We start from the raw sequence: 26,394 nt of genomic DNA on the forward strand, positions 1-26,394 counted from the left end.
GCCAGCTGAGAATTCAATCGTACAATGGCCCTAATTTTCTGGGAGGCAAAAGATGTTCTTTTCTAGCTGTTTCCAGTGGCAGTGTGGTAGTTCTCTGCATGCAAACATTTGCAGTAGGTATGGTGCTCAGTGACCGCTGGAGAGGACAGTATGTTCAGAAAAGGAGATAATGGAGGGGATCTCGCCTTCTGTAATGCCCCCCTCTCTTTGTTCTCTCTGTCAGAATGAAGAATAAACTTTGGTATTTTGAATTTGGCACAACGGAAACCTTTGCCGCCACCTGCAAGAAGCTCCACGACTATGTAGAGATTGAGGTGAGTTTCCAGGGATCCTGAAATTGCTGCTTCTACTGGAGACTGTTGTCCAGGTGATTGCAGTGCCTCTTTCTTGCCCAGGAGACTATGTGTGTAATTCTCAGTAATGATACAAGTTTCCCTTCCAGCCCCCTCTTTCCATTAAGCTGATCCTACAACTGTCACACACAAGCTGCTGGGAATACTCCTTTTCCAGGAGTTTTGACATAGCAGCAATGATGTAGGGATCAGCTTTCAGAGTCGCCATAAATTCATTGCTTCCGGAGGAATAACCATGTTAGTTGGTTGCGACAAAAGCGATGAAGGACCCTAAAAATTTACAAGTATATACAGGTGTTATGGCTTCACCATTCACAGACTAGACTGCAGTTCATCAGATGCCATGAGTGTTATAGCTATGAATTCAGAGGAAAGGGGGGAAATGTAAAAAGTCAGGTCAAGTGGCAATGAACTATAAAAGGTAGAGTCTGTGACACTCCAAATTAAGGGTTATCCACACTTACCTTTTGCCCCACACTTTCCAGGCACAAGTCCATACTTAAAAGCACTGTGTCTGAGCATTTTGAAGGGGTTTTCTTTTGCCCTGGAGCTTTCCCTGCAACAAGCCACTTTTTAGTGCTTAATAGGTGCAAACGTCAATTTGGGGTTGCCACAGATTGACGTCTGTTCCAATTGAGCTATAAAGAGCAGGTTTTCATGGGGAAAGGTTGATTGGACATGCAGTTTAAAAGCATGCACTGTGCCTGGAAAGAACAGAGTAAAGAGAAAAGGTAAGTGTGGGTAAATCCCAAGTGGCCATTCACAACACCAATATTTTGTGATAACACTTTCACTGTAGCATTTCTAGGCTAATTAACACTAATAGCAGGAAAGAAACCCATTGTCCTTTCATGCCCAAAGCAGGTATGGATCAAATCCATTAGGCAACCATAAGCTTTGCAGGCAATTAAGACTTGCCCACAGTGGAGATCTTCCAAGACTTGAGATGCTGAGTTAAGGTACCATACCTATTATTTAGCACTTGTTCTGCTCCCATGCTGGTTTCCTGATAATCTGTGTAATAGACGGGGGGGGGGGGGAGGATTTATACTAGTGGCTAAATCCAAATGACAAAGGGATCTGGTTCCTGTATTTCCAAACAAGCCCTCATACTATTAGTCAACGCTGAGAGTATTTTTGATAGGCAACTAACATCAGCAATGGAGCTCCAAATTGCTTGAACTTTTTTTTCCAGATTATAAGAAATAATAAAGACTGCAATGTTTAATCAATTTAATCAACTGGCTGGTTAGATCAATAGATTAAAATGTTAATCGGCTAAAATTGTGCCACTGTCTAACTGGGTAGCAGGGTTGGGGGAGGCGTTCCCAACATACTATGAATATATAGTTAGATGCATATAAAAACTGTAGGTGTCAAGTCCCATTTTAAAAGAGGCATTCTCCCATACACAAAGGAATGCCTCTTCTATTGTAATGTCTGCTATGATATGTAAGCGCATCATCTAAAAACAAGGAAAGCATGTTGCTGCATTCAGAAAGTGTTTGGCCCAAACACAAATCGAATGTGTTAATCAGCTAAAACTTTGATCTTATACATTTTATTTAACCAGCCATACTAATAATTGAAGAACAGGTTTGTTGCACGCATTTTTTCTAAACATTATGGCAGAAGTTTCAAACCATCTTGTAGCACCTTAAAGGCTTGGCCATTTATGATGGCATAAGGAAAGTGATGGGAAAATGCACTGGAAAGAGTGGAACAACACTTGCTTGACTCAGTGCCATAGAACCTCTTGACAAGCAAATCAGAATGAATGTTCAGCCGATGGTGTCTAACCTCCCTGCACACTTTGTGCGAGCAATTCAGGATGAATGCTCAAATAAATAGGTTGTCAGGAAATGACCAGATTAAAAGAAAGTCTGGTGCATTCTCTTAGTCTCCACTGTGCTTCTGAATGCAATGAAGAGGGGAGGCTAGGAAGCGAGTACATTTTGCCTCTTTCTTCCAAACATGGATTCACAGCCCAGGAGGGAGTCAAGAGAAAAGTTCCCAGGAAAGCTTTGCCTAAGGGACATTACTGGAGGGCCACTTCCTTTTCCCTCCGGGGCTATGACTTCCACAGCCTTCCTGAAAACAATCTTCATCTTATTGCTAATTGAAGCTGGAATCCTGCTTCGGGCTCCCAGTTACAGATATGAGCAAGTCTTTGGATTAAAACACATTCAGATCCAGCTAACAATAAATATCCTGTTGCCCTTCATTGTTCAATGTGTAAACAGGAGCTTTCTTTTTCTGCAAACAGCCAGTAGTTCAGTCCAGCCTATCCTTTAGTGACATTGCCATCCACTGCTAATTTGGGTGCACGGGGGGGGGGGGGCAGTTTCTTTGCAGTGGAGGAAGCTCCTCAGATACCAAAGGCAGCAGTTCTGTGAAAAGAAAAAACAGCCATAGACACTAAGCAGCATTTGAAAAGTGCATACACATCACTGAGGTATCCTCCTTCAAATGTACTTGTTGGTCCTAGCATCTGGGCTCTTGCCATCTCTGAAGTCAGTTGGAGGAGAGCAGAATTTAGCCTCTTCCCCTCCTCCTTACAGCTGTACTTCAGAGCTTGGCTGGAAGTGTGTGTGTGTGTGTGCGTGCGTGCGTGTGTGCGTGCAAACCCACCCCACCCCCGTGTCTGCATACAGCAATCTTTGGGCTAGATGGAAACAGTCTTTAATTAGAGAGGAGTGTGAACAGCTTGCCAGGGGTTGATAAGAGCCCTGTCATTTTACTCTCTCTTTTTCTTTTCTTTTTTTACACAGTTTGTATTGGGGCTTTGGGGAGGTGTTGTTTTCTGTAAACTTCCTCCTTTCCCCATCGGTGGATAAATGAACCTTTCATTAGTTATTTATTAAAGCTGGAATGCAGAAACGTCAGCTGGCACAAAAACCTTGCCCTGGCGATGGAGTGTTTTGCAAATGACTCCCCCTGTCCAACACAACAGATAATAGCCTCCTGTCAAAAGCAGTGCTCAGAACTAGGTTGAGCGGTGGTGCTTTTAAAGGCAACAGGGAAGCGGCACCTGTTTTGAAGGCTTGCCCCATGATCCTCAGAGGAAGGACTGCAGATCACTGGTGGAGCAGCTGCTGGAGTATGTGCTGAAGGTCCCAGGTGTAGACAAATTCATGGAGGAAAAGGCTATCCATGGTTGCTACCTAATGATCAGAGAGAGCACTGGGAAACAGCAGCAGGAGATCACAGCTGCACTCATGTCCTGCCTCTGGGCTTCCCAGAGGCACCTTGTTCACCAGTGGAAGAAGGATGCTGGACTAGATAAGCTTTTGGGCTGATCCACTAGGGTTCTTTTTGCATCCTTCCCTCCACCGTTGTGTACATAGCCCTGTCTGTTCTAGCCTTGCTAATATTCTAGGATTGTTCACAGAGCGGGGAGGTGACAGCCTAGATTAACTCTGTGTATATGTGCAGCTTTTGGGAATGCAGTGCACTGGGTGAGGTAAAGGTGAGGACGTGGGTGGCGCTATGGTCTAAACCACTGAGCCTCTTGGGCTTGCCAATCGGAAGGTTGGCGGTTTGAATCCATGCGACGGGGTGAGCTCCCTTTGCTCTGACCCAGATCCTGCCAACCTAGCAGTTTGAAAGCATGTCAGTGCAAGTAGAAAAATAGGCTAGGATTGCCATTCGTTTGGAATTTCCCAGACATATCCAGAATACAGTGGTACCTCGGTTTACAAACACAATTGGTTCCGGAAGTCTGTACTTAACCTGAAGCGTACTTAACCTGAAGCGAACTTTCCCATTGAAAGTAATGGAAAGTGGGTTAATCCGTTCCAGACGGGTCCGCGGAGTACTTAAACTGAAAATACTCAAACCGAGGCGTACTTAAACCGAGGTATGATTGTACTGTAATTGGAAGCTGTGTCTGGGCAGAAATCGGTAAAATGTCTGGGAAAATATGGACATATGGCAACTTTGGGCAAAACTAAAAAAGCAGCTCATCAATTTTGCCACACACACCCCAAACAAAAACAAAAAAGCTCAACAATTTTTGTGTCTGGATTTTCACTGTGGCAGGAAGGTAAATGGCATTTCTGTGCGCTCTGGCACTCGTCACTGTGTTCCATTGTGCCAGAAGCAGTTTAGTCATGTTGGCCACATGACCCGGAAAGCTGTCTGAGGACAAAAGCCGGCTCCCTCGACCTAAAAGCAAAGATGAGCACCGCACCCCATAATCGAATTCGACTGGATTTAACAGTCCAGGGGTCCTTTCCCTTTTACTTTGCTGCACTGGGTGAGCATATCCAGTTCATCTCAAAAGCCCCATGTGGACATGCTCTACTGCTCATTGCTGGGTGGTTGTTGCCCTTTTCCTTCTCCCTCAATTTTTCACTCTACAGCTCCCTTTTTTGCTTTCAGCGCCTTGGTAGGGGCTTTATAATAAGCATGCTTTTTTATAAAGCACAAAACGTACGCGCAGTTGGACCTGAGCCATCCCAAGTGTCTGGGTCCCACTCATTTGGACACTTCTCCTCACCTTCCCTTCTAGTAATTGTATCTCTGATCCGTTTAGTAACAGGGTGAACAACAAAAAACAAAAAAACCCCTGCAGGATTCCACAGCTTCCCTAGGGAACTTTTTTCCCATTGTCCAACATTACTTAAAATTTAGGGAGGGGTGCTTTACTGGTTTGGTTTTTAAGTGAACGCTACTATTACCTCCTACGTCCTGCACACCCAGTACATCTATAAAATAAGTGCAGCCGAAAATAACATTTGCCTTTCTTTTCCAGGCATTGACTGCTGAGATTGTATTCCGTTTGTGAATCACTACAACTTCTAGGCCCTTCTCATCTGTGTTGGATTCTAGCAGGCTTATCCTCCAGTGGTGGTTGATGACCATTGGGATTAGTAGGGTGGAAGGCAGGGAGCCCAACATTAGGCAGAGTCAGAGCCAATCGCAAGGCTGAGCCAACTAATTCTAGTTTTGTCGCCATCCTTCTGCTTTCTGAGTTCTAAAAAGGGCAACACTGAGACTTAAGGCTCATCCACACCGAGGAGGTTTTGCCTTTGCCCTTCCACTTTCACCCAGCAAACCCACTTTTTAGCACTAAATTGAAGCCAGTATCAATTCAGATAAAACACAGTTGACGTTTGCTCTGATTCAGCAGTAAACAGCAGCTTTTCCCAGGGGGAAAGTGACAAGGAAAGCGGAAATGTGGGTGAGAGCTAAGGGGAGGAAGCAGGCAGGTCATGCCACTCTCTGGACTGGTTGTAAGTAAGAAGGACAGAAGTTGGGGGGCTGGCTAAAGGCAGGCTGAGGTTGGTGGAGCAGTAACCCCCCCTTGCCCAAATACTGTTACCCTCACATTACCTTTCATGCTGTTTTATGTAGCTTAACGATCATTTTGAATCATTATAAGAAAGATATGACCTCATCTGAGCCCTAAAACTAGTGAGACAGCAACCCAGGTCAGATGTTATACTAATTCAAAAGACCAGCAGCTCTTTAGGAACCAGGGATTCCTATCACCTGGTATCAAAACAACTCGCTCTTCAATCACAGCGCTGACTCTTTGGGTAAAAGAAGTGAAGGGTAGAAGCAGGCAGGCAGGCTTTTCTCACAGAAATATGTTAGAAGGATATCTGCACATTTTGCTTCCTAGTTTCTTTCGGGATGGTGTGATAATTAATTTTCAAATGAAAGCTCAGAACCTGGGAACCCTGCTGGCTGTGGGCCCATTACATCAGTACCCAGTTGTCAAATTTTTCTGACATATTGCAGTGGCCTCCTAATGTTTTTAAGAATTGCTAAATAATATTGCCCATCACCAGACTTCTGAATTTAATCAAGAACACATGTTACTGCTTAAAATGGCAGACTTAGTACTTACACCTGGGCAGACGTGGATACCTTTAGTTTCAAAGCCCATCCTCCTAAAATGCTTTTTAAAAATTATCAGACAGTTTCAAAATTTCCTAAATTCTGACATTTGCTTAAACTTGCAAAATCATGCTTAAGGAAAGCAAGAGTTCCAGTTCTTTAGAAACCATGTTAGTAAGTGGAGAGACTTTAAGTAAAGCATTTAGGGGGGAATTAACTTTCAGAACAAGGGGGCAATAAAATACTTCCTAAAGAGGCATTTCAGACACAAGAAGGGTAGATATTGAGGAATAATATATATGAAGCCATAGAAGTTGCCCTTTCCAGCTGCAATGAGGTATGGAAGATGCTCTACCCTGCAGCTCCATCCCATCCTTAGAATTGGTACCTTTGATTCTTCTTTGGGGTTGCTTCTCTGTGAGCCAGCTGGCCTTGGGGGGGGGATACAAAGCTGTCTTTCAATAGAATGGTTGTCTTTGACTATTTTGTTTTAACACAATGCAAAAAGGGATTCATGGCTGAGAATTGAAGTCAGATGTGGAATATACAAACAGCAAATCTTGCCAGAAGCTTTTGGGGCGATATGCAGTGAGCAGTGCCCAGCTGGTGCTTGGCCTTAGCCCCAGAACCTGTTTTCCGTCCTATGGCTGAGTCATGGGACATGGGAAGTAATAAAGACAATAACACTTTTCATGATGTGCGAAGTAACCATCACCCACCCAAATGATCACAATAGGTTACTACACATCCAGGATCTGCAAGAAAAGTTTCCAGGCCTGTTGTTATAACCTCCACACAGGCTTGGGTGCTAACACTTGTCATGATGTGATATATGTTCTGAGACAGGAAAAGACTATTGATTGCATATAGGGATTCTACTTACCCAGCCAAATTATTTTAGCCTTTTTCAGGTTCTGTACTGATGTACAGCAGTACATCAGTGAAATGGGAAAGGCACCTAGGCGTAATGCTTGTGGAAATGGATAGCCCTCATTTCCCACTCTCAGGGCTGCAAAGTGTTAATCTGGTGGCATGAAAGCAACAGTTTGCCCTCCCTCTGGCTCCAGGCATCAGTCATGAGCACAGTGAAATGACAGTTTTGTTTTGGAAATTGGCATCAGTTACGGTATAGACTCCTGGAAATAAAGTTGGGGTTTTTTTTCCCAGCTGCAAATGTCTACTTCCAGTCTCCCTGCCAACAGCCTGTCAGCTGCCCCTTCTCAAAGAGGCCATTGTACCACACTGGCACAGAGACAGAGCACGGTTAAAGAGGGAAACATTCTCTCTGCCCATTGGATGCTCGTTCTTCTGCTGTGTGAATATATGGCATCTGTATCACGTTCTGTGGCCTGCCAGACCTTTGCTTACCCAGCAGCACAGAGAAGGTTCAATCATAATATTCCCGTGAAAAACAACAGAACCAAGTTTAACTGTTGGCAATCATTGTTCCTTCTGGACTGAAGCAGCGACTCTATTGCTGTTTATCTACCTTGTATTTAGACCTGCTTTTTTAAACATAGCTTTCTGTTGATGTCTGGAACTGTTGCTCCTATGATGACTAGCATTTCTAGCAAGCTTCTTGGGTCAATTAAAAAAAACTGTTCAAGCCTCCCTCCCCTTTTATAAAAAGGGGACGCAAGTACATTTTGTAGGGAATTGCAGGGTCATTCGTCCCTGGAAATATCCTTTAAGGCTATGTTGAGAGAGAGAGTACCTGGAAGCAAATGTGTTGGTGATTTGCCACTTTAACTGTCACAACTTTAAGTGAGGTGAGTTTATCTGTTGTTGAAAGCATTTCAGTTACCTTATCAGAATAATTTTGCCATCAGGCTTTGCCACTTCACCAAGCAGAAGCCATACCAAGGAGTATCTTTCATGCATTTTGCATCAGATGTACCAGCTGCACACCCAGGCTCTTGCTGCCGTTATCTTTGCATAATCTTCAACATTAATTTCTGTAGGTATCTGGGGCGGCCTTGTAATGTTGCCCATAAGGCTTTTGCAGGTTCAGAATGCTGGGACTTGCCTCCATGGAGGAAAGGGGAAGTGAGAACACATTCAGCCTGTTTTATGTCAACTGTACTTGGTTCATGTTTGGTTCTGGGCCCAATTCAAGCTACTGGTTCTCTCCCATGAAATCCCGCATGGCCTTTATCTTCAGAGAATGCCTTTCTCTACATATGTACACATACACCTCTCCACTTGTTCTAATCGTTCAGCAAGGCCCCATGCAGGATAGGTCCTTTCAGTAAATGCACAAAAACAGCTGTAAAAAAAAGTATGCTGAGTCGTTTTCCTAGCGCCCTTGAGATTTTGGAGTGCACTTCTAAGCCATCGCTCAGCTTTAGGCAGGAGGGGGGATTCAATGCCTTTCTGTTTCAGAAAGCTTTCAACAGTCTTAGAATGGTACTCTGATTGTACATTAATGCTGTGATGTGTTTTGATAAAGGTGGTGTTTTATTGGCTCCTTGGCAGTTGGAACTCACCTTGGACTTTTAGGAAAGTGGGATAGAAGTGTTTAACTAAATACATAACAATGAAGTGCATTAATGCAGGGCATTTTATGCCTCACAATAGCTTCCTTTATCTTTGTCTCCCACCATTATCTGCCAGTGTGATGGAACAGTTCTGGATCTGAGTAGCACTTCACTGGAAGGTATCGCAGTCCTCAACATTCCTAGCATGTATGGCGGCTCCAATCTCTGGGGGGAGACCAAGAAACAACGCAGCTATAACCGGATGAGCAAGAAGGTACCTGAAAAGTTACAATCCTCAGTGGTTACTGATGCCAAGGAGCTCAAGTTCTGTTGTCAAGGTAAGGGCATTTATGATTGCGATAGGATGAGTGGATGGGTAGTTACAGACATTTTAAGAGCTGGCCTTCTGCAGCTGCTGCTGCCCCATGTGCAATCCATACTCAAAAACTTGCCAGTTTTGAAGAGCCAAAAATATGTGTTGTGGCTCTCAGCTCGTGATAGTGATGGGCACGCAGTGCTTTTTTCTTTAAAAATGTTTAGGGGCACTCTCACTTTCCTACTCATATTAAAATACTGCCCCTCAATGAGGCCAAACTTAAGATTCACAAAATGTTCAGGGGTATGCGCACCCCTGCGTACCCCCAGAAAAAAAGCACTGTGGGCATGTATGCATATGCGCTGAGATATTTGTAAGCAACAATAATAGGCCGAAAACTAGCAATAACAGAAATTACCAGAACACATCACCTCTGTAATGCAAAGCCAATACAAAAGGGCACAATCCCTCTCCATTAGAATAAATGGAAGCTGTGCCGTAATCCCTGCCAGTGTAGAATTTGATAGAGGATTGCACTGCTAAACTTTAGTTATGCCCTTATCAAGTGTGTTTAAAAACTCCAGTTCTGCTGCCTCTGACTCTTCTTTGTCCTTTAAAATAGAGCAGGCATCCCCAAACTGTGGCCCTCCAGATGTTTTGGCCTACAACTCCCATGATCCCTAGCTAAGAGGACCAGTGGTCAGGGATGATGGGAATTGTAGTCCAAAACATCTGGAGGGCCAAAGTCTGGGGATGCCTGAAATAGAGTATAACAGCCAACCTGTAAAAGTGAATGTATGCACTTTTTTGCATCTAGTTTGTGTAATTTGCATATCTCCATACTACCGTACCATCCAGCTACATAACACTTTCAAATTAGGAAAGGTCAGGTCCCTGCTCCCTAGGGGCTTACAATATTGAAATTGACACCAGGTAGACCAACAAAGGAAGGGGGTGGGGAGAAATAAAGGCAGGGGTAAAATTGTTTTGTGTTCATTTTGTGTTGTTCGCTTATATCACAACTTCCCCATTTAACCTGTCAGCACTCTAAACTAGCAAAGGGCATTTCTGGCACACGGTGGCATACATAACATTAGGGTGTGTTGGATGAATGAGTCCTTGATGCTTTGATTGATGTCATTAAAGTTGGTGATGATATTGTTGAAGCAGGTGAAGAAACGGAAGAAGCATCCAAGTTTGTTGCAGTGCTGGGATCCCTGGTCTATATAACTCTGCTGAGATGCCCAGTCTGCTGCTTGGAGCTGGCAACTCTTCTGGCAGAGCTCTCGTGCCTCTAATAGTTGATTGACATGCCATATGGAGAAGATATTTACCTGCCACAAGGGAGACCTGGCACACCCAGTATAAGCTAGCAATTCTAGCGCTGCAGGAGCTGCTTTTCCAGTTTAGTGGGCTGTCTGTGGGCAAGGATAGGGCTTCTCTTCCCTCAGGGACTTCAGCTGATACAGATAAAGATAACTGATCTGGTTTGTGTTTTTTTCTCCCCTCTTTCTAGCCTAGTAGTTCCTCTCTTGCAAAACCCGTCTCACTTATGCTAATTACCACTTGCTTTGTTTGGGAAACCTTCATGAAATTTACGTAACACTTCCTATGAAATTAGAGCAAAAGCAGGTTACAAGACGGGTAGGTAAGATCCCAGAATGATAAGGACACTTTGTTTTGCCTCTCATGGCTCAGTAGAAGTTGCCGCAGGATGGTAGCTGTCACCACAGGAGCTCCCAAAGCAGACACATTGTAGGTCATCAAGACAGGCACATTGTGTCACTGTTCACTAGATTTGCTAGGCCCAAACCACACGTGACAGTGGCAAGCCAAGAACCAGGTCTGAACTGATCAAGTCTAAAGTGTGAGGTGGGATTTAAAGTTCCCAAAAGGTGCACAGCACTGAGAAGAGAGCTGGGTTCAAATGGCTGCAGCTGACATTTGGGGTTAGTGACAAGATCAACAGGGTTTACAGTTCAATGAAAAAAATCAGCAAAAGCACTATGATTTACAACTGTAAGAAAAGTACTGTATTGTATATTACATGTGTAGCTGGGCTTTACATGTATAGCCCGCACAAAAACTCTCTCTCCCACACCGGACCAGGCCCCTGCAAACCCTCTCCCTCACTCTACCCAACCTATCATTTGCCCACACAAAAACACACACTCTCAAACTCCTCCTCCTGGCACCACCCCACCCTCTGCTCGCATCCCATGATAATTCTCGGTCTCAGCTCTCCTCCTCCCACTGGACACACCCTCTGCCCATGAAGTTTGGAGGAGGAGGAGGAGCTTGAATACATGAAAAAAGGTGTCCTGTCCAAACAGGACAGGAGACAATTTTCTCCAAAAGGGCGATCACGTTTTTCTAGGGATGGGTGGCAACCCTAGACCAGAGACATTTCCAGTCCTAACAGAAGGTGGAGTTTATTGGAATCCAGAAAGTCAAGATCAATCACTGAGGATCAGTTTTCAAAACTGAGTGGCAAGTGGGAGTGTAGAGCTACAACTTTACATCAACCAAGCTCAGAAGCAACTATGTTGTTGTTGTTTAGTCGTTTAGTCGTGTCCGACTCTTCGTGACCCCATGGACCATAGCACGCCAGGCACTCCTGTCTTGCACTGCCTCCCGCAGTTTGGTCAAACTCATGTTCGTAGCTTCGAGAACAACTATAGGTACAAATATAGAAGAGAAGTGGGCAGTGCAATCTTAAGCATGTCTCCTCAGAAGTATTCCCCATAGCGTTCAATAGGACTTAACCTCCAGGTCAGTGTCATCGTATATGACTGAGGCCATAGTTACTGTACTTATTTTTTGCTGTCATGTTGAGAGCCAGCCTGGCACTCCTCCTCAGGTCCTGATTGCCTTCCAAGATTGCTCAGCAAGGCAGAGGCTGAAAAGGGTGGCATGGGGCCAGCTAGAGCTTGTGGACGTGGCAGGGCACACCTGATAATTAGCCAGCCCTCCTAGGGACAGTCTACCATGCAGCATTCAAGGAGCCGTAATTAACAGATCTAAATAATCTTTTAATGTAAGCAACACGGCAGGCTTCCAGCTGTGAGGGCGAGGATGTCTCTGGAGGACGGGCACCACAGGGCATGGACAAAGAGAGAAAGATGCAATAAGAAGAAGGATACAGTACATTGGCTGTCTAGTCTAGTCCTCCCACCCCCACCCCCACCCCCACTATGGAACCTGTTCCAAAAACACAATCGCCATTTCTGCTAAAGAAACAGCCAGGTGCAGCTTGGCTTGTTTGGATGAATCATTTCAATCTGCTAGTCTTATAAGCAACTTTTCTGCAGCATGCTTCGTCTCTGCTGCCAGTACACAGTGCTCCAGATTGCCCCACTTAATCTGTGGATGGATGGATGGGTAGATCTTGCTTCTGGACTAAGATGAAGCTAATGTGGTGTCTTCCGGATCCTGCTGAACTACAGCTCCCATCTCTCTGGACCATTAGCCATACTGGCTGGGGCCTGATGGGAAGTGGAGTCCAACAAGATCCACCACCCCCCATTCCCCCATCCCATGTTTTTTGTCATTCCTCCCCATCATCAACATAAATGCATGGATTTCAGAATGAGGGAGTTAGTTAGTTACTCACGCCACACTTTAAAATCAGCAGTTTCCACGGGGCAGTTATTTTTATGTTTGTCTTTAACCTGAATTTCATTAGAGGTTGCATATTTAATTTCCTTCTACCCATGCTGGTCTCCTCCGAGTCTGAGTCTTTACAGAAAATGGATCTTGTAGGTTAATTAAATATTAAAGGGCTTCAGCTAATAACGATGCTGGCGCAGCAGGGCAGGGCTGAGCTGCTGGAAATGAAAAGGAGGCTCGGATTCATGGACCCACAACCACCGGTTTCTCTGAAATGCTCTTTTGGCGAGAGTGCCTGGCTGAAAATAAGAAAAAGACCTATCTATGTACATGTGGGAGAAAGCGGAAAGCATTGGGAAGGAGCCTGGCATAGCAGGTGTTACTTAGGCATGGCAGAATGACTAAGAGGATGCTTTAATACAGCTACAATACAAGCAAAGGAAAGGAAGTTACAGAGGTGGGGAAACAACGCTCCCTCCAGAATATTCCATGGTGACTAATGCAAGAGAATTTTCTGAGCGGAGAGGACTGAATCAGAGGCAGCAAAGTCTGCAGATGTTTGCTGCACAATCCTCAAAGCAAGCCTTTGGGCATCACCCTCATTTGGAAGAGCGAATGGCACCTTTTCAAATTACTTTTTCAAACTGGAGGTAATTGTTTGAAGACTGCAACTTTACACTAAAGCAGAAGCTGGCAACTGAAGGCCTGCAGGCCATATCCAGCCCACCTGGCTTTCCCTCCTACGCAAGTTTTTCCACTTCTTCACCTCCTGCAATTATTGGTTCACAGGTGAGTTGGCACACAGCAGCCTTGTGAGCTTCCATGCTGCTTTTACAATGCCTGCACAGGTAATAATGGATAACTAACCTAAAAACAACCACCGCTAGCATATCAGGATAAGGTTTGCAGGGTTGATTCTGAGGAATGTCAACTATTGCTTTTTGAAGCAGCTACTTCGGCAGTACACAAAAACACAGATTATTTATAAGCTAGGCTTGAGTCACACAAAGGAATTGACTGAACTGTGCGGCTTTGCATGATCTGCTATCAGTCTGATCTTCAGACCTTTGGCAGCAAACACCTCCTCCTTGCCCAAGTTAGAAGAAAGAAAGAAAGAAAGAAAGAAAGAAAGAAAGAAAGAAAGAAAGAAAGAAAGAAAGAAAGAAAGAAAGAACCACACCAGAGAAAAACACTCTTGGCTGTGTAGACTGTGCCATATTTCAGAGATGGAACATATTAGTCCAGTGGGCTCCATTGAGCAAAGGAAGGAAATTAAGGCTGTGGCATAGTCTGAGACCACCGTCGCCAATTTCTCGAGGCCTTTCAAGCCAGGCTTAGCTTGGGAGAATTAAAAATTCTGGTTCACGGCAATGCAAAAGGGAAATGACTCTTACTATTGGGACTGCAGGTGCATCCTTGGCATGGACAAATGGTTGGGTGTGAAGTAGGCAAAAGCCTCCAGTTTGCTCCGCTTTCACATTTGTTTCTCCTTGTCTGCTATTCATTGTTAATCTAGGACATGCTTTTTTCCCTGCACAGAAAAGGAAACAAAAAAATAGACCACACACACGCGCGCAGCTGAGCTTAGGCAACAGGATTTGCCAAACAAACACCAAAACAGGACAAGGCAAGGCGCAGCTATTTATCATTAGCTGCCACATCATTTTCAGTGCCTGGAAGAAATGTTATACCCTTGAGCCAAAAGGCATCTTCTTAGTATATTTGTGTGATGTGCAACAAATGAGCAGCCATCGGTAGCGCTTTTGGGCAGCACAATCTACCAGTGTGTCACCCTGTTGTACCACATGCACAGTTGATGCTCCTGCCGAGATGGTAAAGGGTCTGGAAACCAAGCCTTATGAGCAACAGTTGAAGGAGTTGAAGGAGTTCAGCCTGGTAAAGAGGAGCCTGAGAAGAGATGTGATAGTCATCTTCAAATATCTAAAGAGCTGTCACATGGAAGAGGAAACATGCTTGTGTTCTCCTGCTCTGGAGGATAGGACTCGATCCAATGGATTCAAGTTACAAGAAAGGAGATTCCGACTAAACATCAGGAAGAGCTTTCTGGCAGTAAGAGCTGTTCAACAGTGGAATGAACTCCCATGAGATATGAGAGGTGGTGGAACTTCATTGGAGCTTTTTAAGGAGAGGTTGGGTGGCCGTTTGCCATGGAGGCTTTAATTGAGATTTCTGCATTGCAGGGAGTTGGCCATGATGCCCTTTGGGATCCCTTCCAATTCTATGATTCCTTTTAGTTTGTATTGGATCAAGACACATCTTCCTCCAAGGAAGGGCTTCTGTTTCAGGGATACCACATTTCTCAAGCCCTTGAAACACTTCCCCAGAAAATGTGGTTCTTTTCCTAGTTGGGTCTTTGTGATCTGGAGTGGTAGTAATGTGGTGGCATGAGAGTTGCATCCACCAATAGATGGTGTGCCTATAATATCATGAATGGTGAGTGGCATGGCTCATGCCACAACACCTGTCCTATATTGTGACCTTAACACTGGTCTTCCAGGTGAGGGCCCACATAGGAACAGAAACTAACTCATCTCAAGGCAAAGCAAAATGCAGAAAAACTCCTTGACAGTTTAGCGCAGGCATCCCCAAACTTCGGCCCTCCAGATGTTTTGGACTACAATTCCCATCTTCCCCGACCACTGGTCCTGTTAGCTAGGGATCATGGGAGTTGTAGGCCAAAACATCTAGAGGGCCGCAGTTTGGGGATGCCTGGTTTAGCTCTCTTCTCCAGCTCTGAATTAATATTCCTGCTTTACCTGAGAATTCAATTGCAAGGTGAGCATAGGAAGGTGCTATTTGACTGGACTATGTATTCTATGGTTTAACTTGAAACTTACTGAAACAAAAGCATATCATACACCAAAATGCTCAGGAGGATGAGTTCTGTCACACACACAAAAGTATCCCAGAATTACAAAACATGCACCCCAAGTAAATTCCTCACACACCCTTTTATTATTATTTTCCACTCTTTTCTTTATGCTCTTAAACTTTCCATAGAAATTGCTGCTAAATTTAGCTGGGTTTTGCCCATATTAAATACTTTTTAAAGGTACCACACGTAAGTTGCATGTATACGGTATATGAAGCTTCAGATGTGCTCTTTCAGATGGCATTGGACTCAATTTTTTCCATCTTAGCTACTTCAAGAAATATTGAGCTGCATACCACAGAGTAACGCACACACCCACACACCCACACACACCCACACCTCAAAGGAGATGATTTGAGACTTTTTGTATGTGACTAAGCTCATCTTCTTGAGCATTTTGGTGTATGATAGTGTATCTGTTGCAATAAGTTTGAAGTTGATATTCTAAACCAGGCATAGGCAACCTTGGCTCTCCAGATGTTTTGTAACTACAACTCTCATAATCCCTGACCACTGGCCCTGTTAGCTAGGGATCATGGGAGTTGTAGTTCCAAAACATCTGGAGAGCCAAGGTTGCCTATGCCTGTTCTAGACATTGCCTTCAGACCACATTTTTTGCTCCTAAGTGCATCTTCTCTTGCTCACTCCTATGCATTATGTTCACGGAAGGCAAAGCCCATACTTGTATTTGTTTTATTCACACATTACCCTTTCTCTCATTAGATCTCAGCGATCAACTCCTGGAAGTTGTGGGCCTTGAAGGGGCGATGGAGATGGGGCAGATCTATACTGGACTGAAAAGTGCTGGCAAGAGGCTAGCTCAGTGTTCCTCCGTTACCATCAGGTACCGACCACCCCTGGGTCTTGGTCCCTGCATCCTGCTTTTGCTCAAGTCTACTGAGAGCTCTGGGGGATGTTCAAAGCATGAAATCATACTACAGGCAGGAAAGCATCACGTGGGAAGTGGGGGAGAGCAGAGACTGACATCTGTTTTTTGTTGTTGACTCAAATTGATATCTTGTTGGGCCTATGCCACGCATAACGTTGTAGAGCTGAGGAAGCTATGGCACCCATAAAATACAGCACTCTGTACTATAGAAGGATGGGCTCAAGTTGTGTTGGGAGAGCCAAGAAGTATTTCCACCTCCTGATTAGTCCTGGGTAAGGAGATTGCTAGGCAAGATTGACAAGCAAGGGAAGCAGCAGACTGGCTGTAGAGATGGTAGGCAGGCATGCCTACTGGACAGTCCAAGGCGATCAACACACCAGCTCCAAATGCTCCTCCTGACAGCAACTGGGACTATATCCTGCTTGTGAGTAAGGGCTACTGACTGAGTGCCTATTTGTACATATGGGAAACAGGAAAGGCATGTGGCATAGGCAGCCATGTCTAAGAGGTAGGGAAGCTGAGAGGACCTACAGGCCTAAGGGGAGCATGGTTGGGTTGAGTGACAATCTCCTTCCAGGACCTTTGACAACTGGTTGAAGGAAGCAGGAAGGATTAAGGCAGGCATCCCCAAACTGCGGCCCTCCAGATGTTTTGGCCTACAACTCCCATGATCCCTAGCTAAGAGTACCAGTGGTCAGGGATGATGGGAATTGTAGTCCAAAACATCTGGAGGGCCGAAGTTTGGGGATGCCTGGATTAAGGGTTCCTTTGGGCAGGTTGTAAGAGGCTTCAAGCTGGTCTGTGAGAGACTTAAGCGAAGAAGAAGGAACCTTGCACTCCTCTCCCTTGACCTCTGTTGCAGGTCCTTGTTGCAATCCTCTCTGTTATTTTTAATACTAAGTTCCAATTTTCTAGCCTTCTAGTGGTGCATTTGAAAACGAGATGGCAAAAAGTCCTAAATGGGCAGAAATGTAGAGGTGTATTTGAGATTAGAACAAAAATCCGTTGCACACCAAGTAGTGTTCTACGAAAACAGGTAGCAGGTTCACATATAAGGTGAATGACATTTAAGAGGTGGATCTGAAATACAGAAATTGACTGTGGTCTTCCTTGCACTCCTCAACAGATTGCTGAGCCATCTCCATTGTGAGTAATAGAACATAGGGCTAGACCACCTTGTTCCCACCCACCCCCCTTTGCCAAAAATGCTTGTTATTATCAGCTTGCAACAAGATACAGTTTCTCCCCTGGCTTATCCACTTCAGTCTTGTTAACCTTTTCGCTGTGCCTTGTTTGTGGATTCCAGGACAACCAAGCTTTTGCCCATGCAAGTGGATGGAGAGCCCTGGATGCAGCCACCTTGCACAGTGAGTAGTTGCATGTCATGAAAGGGAGCTGGGATATGCAAGTGTAGCTCATCTGTCAGTGCTAGAAGCTATGGAAGATTGATCTCTAGAGCAGGAGTGACCAATGTGATGCCCTGCAGATGTTGTTGGATTACAGCTTCCATCATCCCTGGCCATTGGTCATGCTGGCTGGGGCTGATGAGAACACCTTGGGAACACCATGCTGGCTGTCCCTCTTCCGGAGAATGAACTGCCGGTGAAACCCAGATCTCAGTTGTGGATCCTGGAAAGGGGCTACGTTTCAAAATAAGCTTTTATTTCACATGGAAACAATGAAGCAAAATAACTATAATATCCTAGCTAATAGCCCTCTTACAATTTTAGAAGAAGGAGGCATGATTTTCCTGTTTCCTTTGATGTCATTCTCAAACCCTTTCTCAGCAATGACAGTCACATTTGTATTCCTAATGGAAAATCAAAGGGGAAAGAGGGAGAGACTTATGGTGGTTCTACACTGCTGCAACATTATGGACATTGCTGTATCTTCTGTGTCTCCACACCATTGTACACCATCTGAAGATCAAAGGAGGATGTGTTAGACATGGTAAAAAGACAGATTGTCCTCTGTTATTTGTGAATGAGTAGAACAGAATGTTGCAATGAACAATTTCAGCTGAAAATAAAGGATCTTAAGATTCATGTGTACATACAAATGTCACCAGTGGTCAGGAAATAACATTAGGAACATTTTTCTCATTGGTCATTTAAAACCTTGTATAGTGCTTTTTCTGTTCCCTAGGTTTTCCTACGGAAGTTGAAACCCTTTGACAGAGAAGCGTTGGTTGTAACTGTATACTGGTGGTGGTATAAAAATCTTCCGAAAAACAATTGTGCTGAGCACCTGGAGGCATCTAGGGATCCAGTTCCTTTTTCTGTGTGATGCTGGATACCAACCCCCATCCTTCATATTGCATTGAGGCCTTATCCTTGTGGCAGATGACTTGTCAGACAGGAAATGCTTTATGTGGCTTCCTGGGAGCCTGCCTGCCACCCCTGAACCATCTCAGGGGGTTGTCCTCATCCTCTGCTGCCTCCACAGCCACCCAGAGGTCTTAAGGTCTTATCACAGTGCTGCCTCCAGTTTGATTGGTATTCCGATAAGCAGCCTTGCTCATGTTGCATAAGGAACTGGGCAGACTTGCCCTTCCTTTCCCTGCTTCCTGATGCAACAGGTGTGGGGGTGGAACTTGTGAGCAGTGCCTCTCTTGACGGTGGCTTGATCGGGTCACAGGAGGGCACTCTGGCCCCCAATACATTTAAAGCAGTCTTATACAACAACATCTGGATGGCCACAGGCTCCTCATCCCTGTTTCCATCCGGGAAAGCAAAAGCACTGTTGCAGTTTAAAAGGGCTACTGGATAAAATCAGGCACGTGTTCAAGAGCAGATGTGGCCTACTGGAACTGCCCAGTTTTCGATGGGATACTGTCCCTGCACACACACACACACACACACACACACACACACACACACACACACACAGTCCACAGCAAGGTGCCCACTGGGTCACTTATACAAGGCATCTTCACTTGGTTGCAAGTGGTCAAAAGCCAGGTGCAAAATACGCCTGGCTAATTTCGAACACTGCTTATACCACTTAAAAAAGAGTCCTGGCTTCCCCTCAAAGAATCCTGGGAACTGAAATTCATTAAGGATGCTTCAGAGACCCCTATTCCACTCACAGAGCTACAGGTCCAAAAGTTCCTTGGGATGAGGGATTGATTGATAAATCACTCTGAGAATTATGGGTCTCTGCTAGGAATAACAACTCTCAGTGCCCTTAACAAACTACAGCTCCCATGATTCTTGGGGTGGGGGTGGGGGAACCATGATCCTTAAGGTGATATAATACTGCTTTAAATGTATAGGGCAGAAGGTCTTAGGGTCAACACCTGGCATCTCCAGTCAGAACTAGGAAAGGCCGCTGCCTGAAATTCCAGAAAGCTGCTGCCAGTCAGTGTGAAAAGTACTAAGCCTGATGGACCTGCATTGCTGGGGGTTGGACTAGAAGACCCTTGGGGTCCCTTCCCGCTCTACAATTCGATGATTCTATGACCACTGGGTCAGATTTGGCATAAGGCAGCTTCCTATGTTCCTTGAGTTCTTGGCATAATGGCTGTGCAGAAACAGCAATGCTCTAATCCCGGTGTTATTTCTTTCCGTTTAGATTAAAATCACCCACAAAAGCCAAGTGCCGATGTTACTGGGACCTCCCCAAAAGAGCAGCTTCTTCTTCCTGAGGAGGAGGAACCGAACTCGAGACTAATCTGCAACCAAGCAAAAGAACAATCTTCAGAAGCAGCAGCTCTCCATTCCGGTGGCAGTCAACCGCACAGGGGGAAAGCCTATGGAAAGAAACCTTCATCTCTTCAGATCTCCTGGCTTCTGAATCTGCTTTGGAAACATCGGTCTGGAGGCAGCATTATGAACTCTTAGTGGAAAATAACAGGGTTGGCATTCGGCAGCCAAACTGAAATAGCGGTGTGGGTTTGTATATACATGCACACATAGCCACATTCTCTAAATATCATTGGCAGGGATAACACTAACATTGATGGTTCAGGGGGATTTTTCTCCTCCACGGCACCACAGTCTAAGGAGGAGAAACTCTCAAAACTGCTCTGGTTGGACTGTGGCGAGAGTTGGGGACTGTTCTGAGGAGAGCTGTTCTAGGCAGCCATGAATTGCACAGCCCTGTCTGAAAGCAAACAAACAGACATGGAAAACGGCATGTCTGACGTAGCCCTGCAGATGGGATGTGGGATCTTTTCCATTTATTTGGACTCTTTAGAACCCCAGAAGCTGCTGATAAAACACCAAACTTGGCAAAGAATCTGAGCTTCACTTATTTATTTTTTTAAAGGTATGTCAGAAGACTTTTGGCATCTCGCTGTGCTGCCCTCTTGGGTCACCAAATCCTACACATGATAAGAAATGTTCTTTATTTATTTTTTCCTTAGCTTAGGGGAGGGGAGAAACACTGGGGGAGATATTATCCACCACCCCCAAACTCTTGCAACAGCAGTGTCTTTTGCTAGCTTGGTTCTAATTTTATTTTATTTTTTTAAGCAGAAGCTGGTTAGGCGTTCCATTTCAGAGGCTTATGAATGCAGAAAGCAGAGATTGCCAAGTGAGGAAACCAGAAAGAGTGAAGTTGACAATAAAAAAGGCAGGAGCCTTTTTTGGCAGTAGAAAGCAAACTCAGGGTACTATAAATGTATGAATAACAAGTCAGTTTGGTCTGTGATTATGATGACAACCTCACCAACTTGAGGATCCTTTCAGCTTAGATGTAGGCCACGCTTCTCTCTGTTAATTTTTTTGTATTCTCCTTTCAGTTCTGGATGCTTTTCTTTTCTTCTGTCTGACCACATCTGACACATGTGAACATGTTTTTAAGTTTTCTCTGGCAGCACTCATTGAGAGCTCCGCCAGAACTCACTCTTGTCATGGGACTGACTTTAGTCCAGTGGCAAAAAATTGCAAATCAAGTGCTGGATGTGTTACAATGGCCTAAACATGCGGCAAGGATTGAACCCCCAAACCAAGAGCAAACTCCATGGTTGGTATTGGAATGTCATTAAAGGCCGGCTTGGTCCCATGATGAAATGTAAGCAAACACAGAGGTCATCCTAAAGAGCTAATATTTCCCACCCACCCCGATGTATTTGTTCCTGTAACAGAACAGCACAGAAGAGAACTCTGAAAAACTCACAAAGAGGGGAGATTAAAATGGCTCTATGTTTCAATATGAATTGAATAGCCAGGTTAGCTGCTATTCTTCCGTGCTCTAACTCTTTTAACTGCATAGACTGTGAGTCAAATTTTGAATTGTCCAAAAGCAAAACTTGGCAGTCAAGCCACATTGGGTTTGGATCCACCAGTAGCCCACATGCCACCTTGGTGCAATTCCTATTTTTTCTTCAAGAGAGGCATCCATGAACAGCTTGAATAGCCTGTAACATAACTCCTCTTCAAAGCAGACCAGTCATTGGCAAATGGGCCTATGAAAGAGTGTTTTTATTACATCATCAAAGGAAAAGAGTCTGAACCAGACGGTGTTCTTAATGTAACCTTCTTCTGTGTGAGATAGCTTTGCAGGATTTTGTTTGGGTGGCTCTTTGCCCTGGTTTGAAGCTGCTCAGGGTCAGCAAGTACTGTATGTCTCATTCACATTTAACCGCAGGAGAATAAGGAAGTGTTAACTGGCTCTCCTTGTTGGCTGAGAGGACCACGTGGAAGGCTCGCCTCTGCATATCTGAAAGAAAGGAATGCAATCTTTGATTTATTCTTTGAACGTGGAAAAAGCTAGTGGCACAATTCCAAATATTATGCCTATTTATTTTACCGCTTAAATAATGAGGAAGGGTGTTCTCAGCTAATGTAATTCTTTCTAGATGAAGTCACTTGGCTTCACCTAGAACAAACCCTGCCTAACACTCTCAATAAGCTAGGAAATCTGGTGGAGACCTTGGCATCCATGACAACATGACTGTATTTTCATAGATAACTGCGTTGCAGTCACAAACACCACAGTGTTACATTTGGGACCCATTCAGATGATAGCATTTATCTGAGAAAGAAGCGAAAGGTAGAACAAACTGTGGTGGCTGTGCAGGTTTGTTCTTACAGCTGGAAATTGAGGAATCTCCCCAAAGATGGATATTTTGGCTTTGTGGTCTCAGGAATGATTACTGCGTTACCTCTTTAGGGCTGCATGACAGCTGCTTTCACAGAGGGACCATTTACACTCAACAACCGAAGTCTCCATGAGCTGCTTATTTTTGTGGGGCAGAAGATACCCCATTGGCTATCAGCTACATTATCCTACCCCTTCTCCCTTCCCAAAGCTCCCTTTCCTTCCTGCTCAACTCACCTGTCTCTGAACGTTTTTGCATCACAATATCTTTGTCTCTTTTCTTTTCTGTATTCTGCTTCTTTTGGGGGGTTTTGGTTCAATGCTGCAAATATAGCTTGTTCTCTGTTTTCTCAAATACAATTATCTCCTGCCATTGAATTGATATTTGGCTTGGCTTGGTTTGGGTTTAATTGACTGTACAGCAAAGAACAAAGGAAAATAATTTCTCCAGAAGCCAGCAGATAGAAGCTCAGGATTCTTGAGTTGCCAAGGAGAAAAACAACACAGCACAAATTCTGTCCCCCTTGGGGATTTCCATGCAGTTGCAACCAGATCTTATCCCACTTTATAAATCTGGTGCAAAATAAAGAAGAGGCAAGTGTTAAGTACTAGGCATTTCTGTCTTCCCCAATCTGGTACCCTCCAGATACTCTGGACTGTAACTGACCATTGTCCTGACCATCATCCCTGACCATTGTCCATGCTAAGCTATACTGCAGTCCAAAAGACATGGAGAGCACCAACGTGGGGGAGTCTGAAATAGATTCTTAACAATAAAGGTAGTAAGATACTAACTGAGAAAACTAAAGGCAATGGGCCAGGATTCTTTACATTGTAAATATTAGTTTCTCCCTCTCTGAAATATGAGGACATGCCAATGCCACAAATTTAAGCTGGTTTGTTAATGAGTCCCTTCCTCAGGGAACTATCATTCTATGAAGAGGACCAGTAGCAGAATTCTCAGGCCCCTAACAAAAACTATAATTCTTATCATTTGTTGGGGGAAAGTCATAACAATTAAACTGGCATAAAGCACAACTATGAAACTGGTGTTTGTAGACACGCTGTGAGTGATTTGATTCAGGACTAACAAGCTGGCTTACTGATGAACTAAATATCTTGTTTCTTATAGGACTGTTCAACTGATAAAATTGCACTGGTTTAATTATAACCAAATCCACCTTCTTACAAGGATTACTGGTATCTGGATTTGAAATAATTCTGGAAAACCATCAGTGGCTCAATTGTTAAAATGGAGCAGGAAAACAATCACAGAAGGAAGGAGTTAGTAAATAAATGTTCAAAAAAAATCCTTAACCATACAGGCAGCATAGAAGTAGCTGAGATTTGCAAAGAAAAGAAATCAAGTGCTCAGAATGAGTTATGGGCAACCAAAGGCACATTTAAAATGAACAAATTCTCATAAGGAAAGCAGCTGGGCTAAATTCATATCTTAAAATCAGATATTAACAAAGGTGGGTGGAGATTAGGTAAGAATAGGAAATAGATTCTCTTCCAGACTAGCAAAATGAGATTCTGAGGGTCCTGGAGAAAATGACAATCGAATGGTTCAGGGGACAAGAATACCTAATTGCATTTGCCAGATTTCATGCCTAAGTACTCACTAACATTTATCAGTTGTTCGGCTTTAAACAACTGACTGCCACAATTATTTTGGGCCAAATAGTGCTTTGCTGTCAGGTGTGACTGAGGCTTTGCTACATTTCTGAAATGTCAAAGCATCACAGAGATGCCTGGTGATTAAGAAGGAAGTAGGAAGGTGCTGTACTTTCAGGGGGGAAATAGCAAAGTTAGCTCCAATGGCATGGAAGACAGCAGCCTTGCTGAAGCTAATACATCTAATTTTAGATGCCTTTAGAAAATACAGTGATACCTCGGTTTAAGTATACAATTGGTTCCGGAAGTCTGTACTTAACCTGAAGCGAACTTTCCCATTGAAAGTAATGGAAAGTGGATTAATCTGTTCCAGACGGGTCCGCGGAGTACTCAACCTGAAGCGTACTTAACCCGAGGTATGAGTGTCATTGGTTCTGGAAGTCCGTACTTAACCTAAAGCGTACTTAACCTGAAGCGAACTTTCCCATTGAAAGTAATGGAAAGTGGATTAATCCATTCCGGATGGGTCCGCGGAGTACTTAAACTGAAAGTACTCAAACCGAGGCGTACTTAAACCGAGGTATGACTGTATAACAATGAGCTGGATTGCATGCAGTGTAACCCTAAGTCAAACCATGGCTTAGCTTGAACACACAAGCATGAGGGCTCCTGGAGAGATCACAGCAGCTCCACTCCTCTCATGGTCCTCCTGCTGCTGAGCTAAGCCATAGTTTGTCTGAGAGTGTCCTTTGAACCCCAGGCTCATGGTTTGTCTTCTCCAGACAAACCACAAACTAAACACAAGAACAACCTTCAGTTGCCCCTCATGTTTAGTCTGGAGTGACACAAACCACAAACCTGGGATCGGATGGCACTAAGCCAAACCATAGCTAAGCTCACGGCAGTACAGGAGGAGGAGTTACAAAGAGGCCACCATCTCCTCTCTGGGAACTTGCACATTCACACTAAGCCACTGTTGACAGTTTCACTTAATATTAATCAGGGCAGCCAAAAACAAAGTAGCATTTTTAGTGTTTCCCATTCAGTAACAAAAATAATAATAACATAATCTAAAAACCACCATGTACAATATACCAGCCAGGCTAGACATCACCTCTTATTTGATACCATAATACAAATAAATTTAGAAAGGATATCCTGTATATCACTGGAAACATTCTGGAGAGCAGCCCACAAGAGGCATGAAATGACATGCTTGGAAGTAAGTCCTACTGGAATCAATGAGACTTACTCCCACCTAAACATATACAGGATGCAGATGACAACCCAATCCTAAATCTGGTGCACTTAATGTGAAAATGAACATTTATGATCAGGCTGCTCTGGGACAGTAGGCAAGCCAAGATAAAGATTCAGATGCTTAAAAATAATAATAATGTCCAATTCCTATAGGATAGAAAGGTTGCTGAGATGGCTTATAAAAAAAGGGTTAAGAAACAATACATTGTTTGCCCTCCAAAAATCCACCCTCCCATACAGTGAGAGAAAAATAGCCAGAGGGCAGACATTGAATGAAGGAGAGATACTTAAACAGCAGAAATGGTTGCAGAGCATCAGAGCAGCTTTAAAACCCAAATGATCTGGCCACACTCAAGAATCCCATAATTTAAAATAATCCTTGCCTTCCACTCAGTGCCAAGTATAACTTGGCAAATTGAAGGCTTTAACATGCTCTTTTATTAGTACACAGCTCTAGAGGCATCTCAACAGTAAGCAGCAAGCTAAAGACATTTGAACAAAACATGAACTAGCAAAACCTTGCAGCAGTATGTTTAAGTCAGGGAGCAGCTAGGTTTTGGTAATCAGAACAATCTGGGATAGTGTCATTTTCTGTCATCCTCCCACCCCAAAGCGTATTAGTGGATAGAGCAATCTTGGCGAGCAAAACATTCTGCAGTGTCCACTCATCCCCTCTGCAGCCCCAAGAAACAGGTTGCTGCTCATTTTTTTTATAGAAAGGAAGCTGAAGATGAAAGATAAGACAAGCCTGGGAACCCACAGCTTCCGGTCACTCTGCAAACCTCAAGGGACTTGCTCCGTGGTGGCACCCCAGTTTTTGAATGCCTTCCCTAAAGAGGTATACCTGCCGCCTACTTTACAATCCTTCTTGTACTAGGTTAAGGCCACAGCCCTAACCCCACTTACATGGTAGTAAACTTCATTGAATCCAATGAGGGACTTACTTCTGTTCTGAGTAAACGTGGTGAGGATTGTAGCCTAAAATAATCCCTTGGAAGGGTTCCTTCATTGGAGGTATTTAAGCGGAGGTTGGATTATCATCTGTCACTGATGCTTTAGTTGAGATTCCCGCATTGCAGGGGGTTGGA

The 26,394-nt window shown here is 44.2% G+C and overlaps 1 protein-coding gene across 1 annotated transcript in view; it reads left to right on the forward strand.

Moving 5' to 3' along the window:
- DGKG (diacylglycerol kinase gamma) overlaps positions 1-23,726 on the forward strand; it is a 115,705-nt gene extending 91,979 nt beyond the window's left edge. The window contains 5 exon segments of the mRNA XM_035132701.2: positions 224-314; positions 8,814-9,015; positions 16,219-16,339; positions 17,691-17,751; positions 19,958-23,726. Of these exon segments, the coding sequence (XP_034988592.2) occupies positions 224-314; positions 8,814-9,015; positions 16,219-16,339; positions 17,691-17,751; positions 19,958-20,056 (574 nt within the window). The 3' untranslated portion in view covers positions 20,057-23,726.
- The last annotated feature ends 2,668 nt before the right edge of the window (positions 23,727-26,394 follow it).

The sequence above is a fragment of the Zootoca vivipara genome, chromosome 5 (assembly GCF_963506605.1).
Source record: "Zootoca vivipara chromosome 5, rZooViv1.1, whole genome shotgun sequence".
Lineage (NCBI taxonomy): Eukaryota > Metazoa > Chordata > Lepidosauria > Squamata > Lacertidae > Zootoca > Zootoca vivipara.